The sequence below is a fragment of the Monodelphis domestica genome, chromosome 5 (assembly GCF_027887165.1).
Source record: "Monodelphis domestica isolate mMonDom1 chromosome 5, mMonDom1.pri, whole genome shotgun sequence".
NCBI lineage: Eukaryota > Metazoa > Chordata > Mammalia > Didelphimorphia > Didelphidae > Monodelphis > Monodelphis domestica.
In genome coordinates, this window is record NC_077231.1 from 81,050,177 (window position 1) to 81,057,858 (window position 7,682).

Consider the following 7,682-nt stretch of genomic DNA (forward strand, 5'->3'; position numbering starts at 1 on the left):
AATCCTCTATAACACCGTGTAGTTTTCTTATGGCATTGTGTAGATTTCTTTGTAGCACAATATACATGCAGATCTTTTGTTCTAACATCTCTCTGTATCTCTCCTCTCTCATCTCCCTCCATCTTTCTCTCTCTCTCTCTTAGACACATACACATATATACAGGCATGTGTCTTCAGCCAAGCTTCTTGAAGGTATAAGGACTAGATTTGATTCTTATTTGTATTTACTTAGCTTGGTACTTCCATATGCTACCTTGTATTTAATAGATGATCTGAAAGTATTTGTTAAATGAATCCATATGGAAGAGATCTAAAATGTAGAGACCAAATTCTGTCAGCTTTGTGGCTTCCGTTTATTATCCAGCCTTTGGCCATTTGGTGCATGAAAATAGACTTACACACATTTACACAGTAGTGATTTGTAGAGATAACTACCTCCTAAAGGAGTCTAAATTCTTCTTTGTGGGATACTGTCAAAAGCATTTCTTTTCTCTACTGTTCCCAGTCCCCACATTTATATCTGAGATCATACAGTTTTTGAACCAACTCATTGACAGTCCTGTAGAGATTAATAAAATTAATACAATTAAATAAAATACCTTTGAATCAAAAGTGGATACCATTAAAAGTGGCATGAGAAAAAAAGTTGGTGGTTAACTTTTTGAGATATAGATTGCCTTTTCTGTGTTATGATGTGTTCTCTATTCTTATTTTCCTAGGGAAGCATGTCATCGTGACATTGTAAATTTGCAAGTGGAGATGATTAAACAGTTCCATATGCAATTGGTATGTACTGCTAATAGTGTATAAAAATGGACTCTGAGCAGCTGGAAAGTTAGCAAGTCTATTGAAAGGGCATGTTACAGCTATTTTTTGCTTTGCTATTAGAACTAGTTGCTAAGCTATCTAAATAAGAAATAATAGGAGCAGAGCGAATAACTTGGTTTTAATTGACCCATGATATTTTTTTAACTGAGTATATATGTGGGATGAAAGAAATGAATATTAGGAACCTAGTTAAATAAGTCTGGTTTTTACATATTCATCCTTTTAGAAGGATATATGCCCACAAAAGCTCCTTGATTGGATTTTTATTTTAATGTAGCTACATATGAGAATATAAGAATTTCAGCAGTTTCAATTGAATTTCTGCTAATATGATGTATAAGAAAGGGTGACTTGCATATAGGAGAAGAGGTCTTGTTTAGCCCATTGGAAAGAAGGGACCAAGATGAGGAAAATGACCAACTGAAAGTACAGATTGTCAAATTATTTCACTATTGATTTTGTTCCCCTTTAGAATGAAATGCATTCCTTACTTGAAAGATATTCGGTCAATGAGAGCTTAGTAGCTGAAATTGAAAGGTTACGAGAAGAGAACAAGAAACTTCGGACCAATTTTTAAGTTATACTTGGAAACATCTGTTTTATGTTTTGGAATGGCCTTGTCAGCACAGAAATATCCTGATTCAGTATTGTTTTCATGATTTCAGAAGAGTTGTGAGTTTTTTTAATCAAACTAGATTATCAATCACCAGTACTACATCTTGACTGACTGCTTTAAAAAAATTGTATTTTTCTGATGAAACTGTAAAAAATGCCTTTTGCATCATAGGAAAATCAATAGGATGTTTATTGTACTGAACCTTCAGTTGTATACACTAAGTGCCTCTTTTCATATGAAAAAGAAATTTGCAGAAAAGTATATTTTATGTAGGTTTTTCACAGATCTATTTTTGATTAACAAATTGCCTTCCAAATTTTTTGTTAGTTCAAACTTAGAATTTTGTTGTATGTTCTGTTTCTTCTGAAAGTCATTTTAATATGACAGTTTGAATTTTAAGCAATTAGCTAATAAAATACAGGGTTAATTAGTGGTTATTTCATTATTATGACAAAACTGAACATGACCATTATTTGTTATTTATGATTTAGAAAACTAAAATTTTGGGATTATACATTAAAGTGATAACATTTATTGTACTTAGACAATAACTTCTGCTATTGGTTTTTAAAGATCAAGTTGCTTTGGTAAGTGAGCTATTGGAGATTTTTATTAAAATACTTAATTTCTCTTTTGGTCTCACATGAGTTAATGTGCTGAATTATTTTATGAAGATTCAGTAAACATGATTTGATTTGAAATCAGTGCAAACTTCATGGTGAATACTCAAATATTCTTGCAGCAAAAGCAGGCAAGAATTTATTAAATACTATACATATGCCAGGTATTGTGCTAGGTGCAAGTGTTATAAAAACCAAAAGGAAATAATAGCCCATGCTTGCCCTTGAGGAGTTTACATTTTACCAGAACAATCCAATTTACTCTAAGTAAAGATGAGACAAGGTCTGAACGAATTTTCAATATATTTTTGTACAAGATAAAATTTTAATAAGTCTGAAGAAGAGCTAGAATAGTGTTTCTTATTGAGAAAACACTGAATCTATTAAAAAGTTTAACAAAGTGTTTCTCATTTCTCTATTTGTTCTTTCTATAATTAAACCAAGTGACTCACTAGTATCAAATATATGTCCTTCAAATGAGCTTCTCTGTCTCTCTCTGTCTCTCTGTCTGTCTGTCTGTCTGTCTGTCTCTCTCTCTCTCTCTCTCTCTCTCTCTCACACACACACACACACACACACACACACACACAGAGAGCATTCTTCATGAAGTAGTTTCTGAAGAGCAAAATGGTGATGGAAGCAATCTAACTACAAAACAAAGAAAGCATGGTTGGAAGTTAAAAGAAATACAGTGTTATTCAAGACTGGCAACTTGTCAGAGAGCCGTTCATGTTTTATGTTACTATGGAATAAGTTTTATAAGTACCTCAAAAACATTTCATTAAATGCCCAAATGATTCAGGTTTTCATTAATATTATTAAAATTATAATGACTTCTATTAGAAAAGTTTGAATACCTAGAATGAGACTATACATTTAATGGAGATCTAAATTTGCAGTAAATTTTCCTTTATTTTGCTCCAAATATTAAAGGGTTTGTATTTTTTAAATTATTATGTTCTGTATTATTTTTCATCAATTCATGTTTATGTTTGTTTTCCTGGCTTTGCAACAGAAATCTTTGGCAGTTTTCAATGCCAAATCAATGCAGATACTTTAATATAGGTACATATGTATTTCTAGCCCATTCAAGCTACAGTTTCATCAGTATAAAATGAGATTTGTTATTGCATTGACTTAGCTCATTGTTCCAAAGATTATAAATTATATACCTGATATGGAACTCTACTTTTAATTTTTTTAAAACTGAGATGAATGATAGTCACCTAAAAAAGTAACATGAAGATGGCTAAGGAGGGAATGGTTTAACAAAATGACGGATGAATTTTAAGTGGCAAGTATTTAATAATGTAAATTGTACTAATAACTACTTTACAATAAAAATAAGGAATAGAGTATTACTTTTTTTAAGTTTTTTTTTAATATTAAAGAACAAAGTATGTTACTATTGTGACTTTTAGCCATGGAAATGATTTTACTACCTGCTGCAATGTCATTTTTCTGATGTAATCTTTCAAATGATGAACTTCTTTTAAAAACCTAGTGGGCACATAGATACTAAATGGAAACCTACAATTAACCTGGCACACATTTATATAGCCCCTTACATGCATTATGTCACTTGATCTTTGTGAGGTAAGTGCTCATTTACAGATAAGGAAAAGGGGCCAGAAAGCTTAAGTTGACCCATAATCACTAATTTATTACAATCATATGTTTTTTCCCATCATTTACTTTTTTTTCACCCTTACCCTCTATCTTAGAACTGATATTAAGTGTTGATTCTGTTACAGACAAAAGAGTGGTTGCCTTAAACTGTGACCGTGAAAATATAGTTTCAAGACTTTGAATTGCCAAAACTAAAGATAATTTTTAGTGTCTTAATTTTATATTAAAAAATAAAGTGGTCGCCATGGGAAAATTCCCAAATATGAAATACCCAAGTCAGCTGGGTATTTATGGAGATTTTAATTAATACAAATTAAGGAATTAATGAAAGGGAGAGAGAGAGTAAGAGGAAATAATGAGAAAAGGACTAGGCCAGCCTAGGCTTAAGCCTTAAGAGAGAGATCAGTCAGTCTTTTATCAACTCACCACAAGATCCTTCCAAACAAACTCTAGTGTTCAGAGAGACTCTCCAGTATAGTTCCTGAGCTCCACTTCAGCTACCAAGGCTGCACTCCTTCAGCCACTGAGAGAGAGACCAGCCTCCGATTCAGCTCCAAAGCTGAATTAATTCAGAGTCCTTTCTGACCTCCTTTTAAAGAGAATTTTCTCCTATGTCACCTCCCCTAAGTTTTCACATCTACCAATCACAGTAGATCTTTTCCAAAGGACTGACCATTCTTAATTCACACCTGAGTAGACTAAAACCTCACACCTCTTGCTAATGCTTGCTTGACCCGTTAGTGATTAATTTGACCTTCATAGGTACTTAGCATCTTTTTGTATTAGATCTAAAAATAGACCCAGCTTAAGGGTTTTAGCTTTACTTTAAGTATGGGTTAAGTACTTTTCATTGTTCAGTAAAGAGTTTACAACTTTATCTTCCCCTAAAGTATGCTTAAGTATGAGTGGAGTAATGTTAGAGTTCTCACATTCCTGATCAAGTACCTTTATTGTTTAAAATGGGGAATGGTCTTAACCAAATATTCTAAGGTAGAATCTGAGAATTTGTAACAGTCACAAGTCTGAGAAATTTTAAGATTCACAATTCCAAGGCAGAAGAGATTAATAAGGGCTATTTACTACAGTTGGGGTTAAGTGACTTGCCCACAGAGCTAGGAAGTGTCTCAGGACAGATTTCAACCCAGGTTCCTTTAACTGCAAGCCTAGCATTCTATCCACTGAGCCACCTAACTTATCACCCATTTTAATACAGTGAATGCTGTGAGAGGGCACCATAGTAAATAGAGCACTTGGCCTGGAGTCCTGAAGCACTCAGTTTAAATCTAGCTTCTGACATTTAGTAACTCTGTGACTATGGACCAGTCACTTTACCTCTATCTTGCCTCAGGTTTCTCATTTGGAAAATGCAGATAATATCTACCTTCCAGGGTTATTGTGAGAATCAAATGAGATAATTATTTGCAAATCAGATGATTTGTAAATCAGATTCTATAAATTCTAGCTTATTATTATTGTTGTGTTAAAGTTGTAAATTAGTAGAGTGTTCTAGATGGCACCTTTCCCACCAAACTCTAACTATTTGGTTTTTAAATATATTTTAGGAAGTATTATAGAATTGATCTTAGAGATTATTTTCACATAATTTTAGCATTTTGTAATTAGACACAAATACAAAAAAAATGAAAGTGAGAGTGTTAGATGACTATGACTTCATTTTAGAATGAACTCAGTGTTTGGAGGTGGGGTTGGTATGAGGAGGAAATAGTTTCTTTTGTAGTGAGTTACAATATGAGTATTTACTTTTAGGCTAGTTCTCATGCCTTAATTTTTTAAATATCATCCCTTCATATTCAACTCACATCCTTGCCCTCTGTCTGTGTATATTTCTTCTAACTGCCCCAATAATAACAAAGTTCTTTGAAGTTAAAAGAATCCTCTTCCCATATGGTGATGTACACAGTTTAAACTTATGAATGTCTTTTGATTTCTCTTTCTTATTTACCTTTTTATGCTTCTATTGAGTCTTGTATTTGAGTCAAATTTTCCATTCAACTCTGATCTTTTCATCAGGAATGTTTGAAAAGTCCTCTATTTCAATGATTTTTTTTTTTTTTGCCTGAAAGGATCTGCTCTGTTTTGGGATAAATGATTCTTGATTGAAGTCTTAGCTCCTTTGCCCTCTGGAATATCATATTCCATGTCCCCTGATCCTTTAATGTAGAAGCACCTAAATATTGTGTTATCCTGACTGTGGATCCATGATATTTGAATTGTTTCTTTTTGACTGCTTGAAATATTTTCTCCTTGATCTTGGAGTTCTAGGATTTGACTATAATATTTTTGGGAGCTATCCTTTTGAGATATTTTCCAGGAGGTGACCGATGGATTCTTTAGATTTCTACTTTGCCCTCTGGTTTAAGAATATCAGGGCAATTTTCTTTGACAATTTCCTGAAAGATAATGTCTAAGATCCTTTTTGAATTATGGCTTTCATGTAGTCCAGTAATTCTTAGATGATCTTTCCTGGATTAATTTTCCAGGTCAGTTGTTTTCCCAGTAAAATAGTTCACATGTTCTATTTTTTAAATTGTTTTTACTTTGTTTCATTGTTTCTTGATATCTTATAGAGTCATTAGCTTCCACATTTCCAGTTCTGATTTTTAAAGCCTGATTTTCTAGAGTGTGCTCTGGTCTGTGAGTAATCCTAAACACTCCTTTCCCCCTTGGAACGGTGACCAGGGTCCCCTACTCCTGTGGCCTCAAGGACTGGTGTCTTCTAGTGTTCCTCTTTGTCCTGAGATTGCACCCTTAGACTGTAACTTGGCTTTACATATGGGCACTGTGACAAAAGTCTTGCAGCTAGAGCTAGCAAAGAGACCTTTGTAATGTCTTTCTGAGAAGTTGTCCCACTATTGTCTGTGGCTTAGGGTTCCAGAAGCCTTTGCTTCAGTTTCAGCTGCATCTTTTGCCATGATGGGGCCTGCCATGGTGCTTCACCTCCACCCTGGTGTACTAGATCCCAGGTGCCAGGCTTATAAGTTGTTTTGGGCTGAAATATTACTTGACCTTGGTTTTTTGTGCATTATGCTGCTCCCAAATTCATTCTGAGGGATTATATTTCATAGTTTTTTGGAGGATTATTTGGTAGAGATTAGATAAGTATGTGAATCTTCTCTGCCATTTTGGTTCTGCCCCCAGTCCAATTCTTTTACCACATGATAGCCTTTACAGAACTTGATGATAATCATTGTGTCTCTTAATTCTTCTACTTTATAAGCATAAACTGTTCTTTAGCCAGCCCTTGTGCTTTGATCTCAAGGTCCTTTGCCATCCTGGCATTATCCTGATTTATCAGTGAATTTGAAATATTTCCAGATGTATGTTTATACACACACACACACACACACACACACACACACACACACACATTTTTGCATACATGTTTGTGTATGTGACTTTCTGGCAATATTATGTCATTGAACCTCCTACTCACATTTTAGACAAGTCTGGGCTTTTGATCTTTTCAAACTGCTTCAGGCTATGTGACAATCAAAGGAGAAGAAGAGAAGCAGTACCAATTTTATTAATGTTTTTCCATTGCCCAAAGTAGTAAAACAAGCCACTTCAGACTTTTAACCAGCATGAGTGGGTTGGGGTGAGGTGTGGAATGGGATGTAGTTAAATTGATTATAAATGCTGTTCCCTTTAGTTTAGGAGGCCTGGTTGACCTCTACATCTTGGTAACTTCTGGTCAGTGGTTTAAAAAAAAAAAGAAAAAAACTTCAAGAAGAGAATTTATCTGAGAAAGTTTTTCAAATTGTTAGTGGTAATTTTCATGCCAATATCAATTCTTATATCAGAAGTGCTATATAATAAATGACTTCTTTTTGAGTGAATTGTGCTTTGAGAAAGATCTGCTACTTTCTCAATTTTCCTTATGTTATTTACCAAACAGTATTATGGAAACACAGAATTTTTGAGTTGGAAGGACCTCAGTGGTGGCCTGATCCAACTCAGACATGGAAAGA

At 33.9% G+C, this 7,682-nt stretch overlaps 1 protein-coding gene across 7 annotated transcripts in view; it reads left to right on the forward strand.

Annotated features, from left to right (window-relative positions):
- Positions 1–3,422, forward strand: part of NEDD1 (NEDD1 gamma-tubulin ring complex targeting factor) — a 63,841-nt gene extending 60,419 nt beyond the window's left edge. For all 7 annotated transcript variants that reach the window (XM_007503249.3, XM_007503247.3, XM_007503250.3 and 4 more), the window contains 2 exons: positions 720–786; positions 1,301–3,422. In XM_007503249.3, coding sequence (XP_007503311.1) covers positions 720–786; positions 1,301–1,405 — 172 coding nt within the window. In that variant the 3' untranslated portion in view covers positions 1,406–3,422. The remainder of the gene's footprint in view (positions 1–719; positions 787–1,300) is intronic.
- The last annotated feature ends 4,260 nt before the right edge of the window (positions 3,423–7,682 follow it).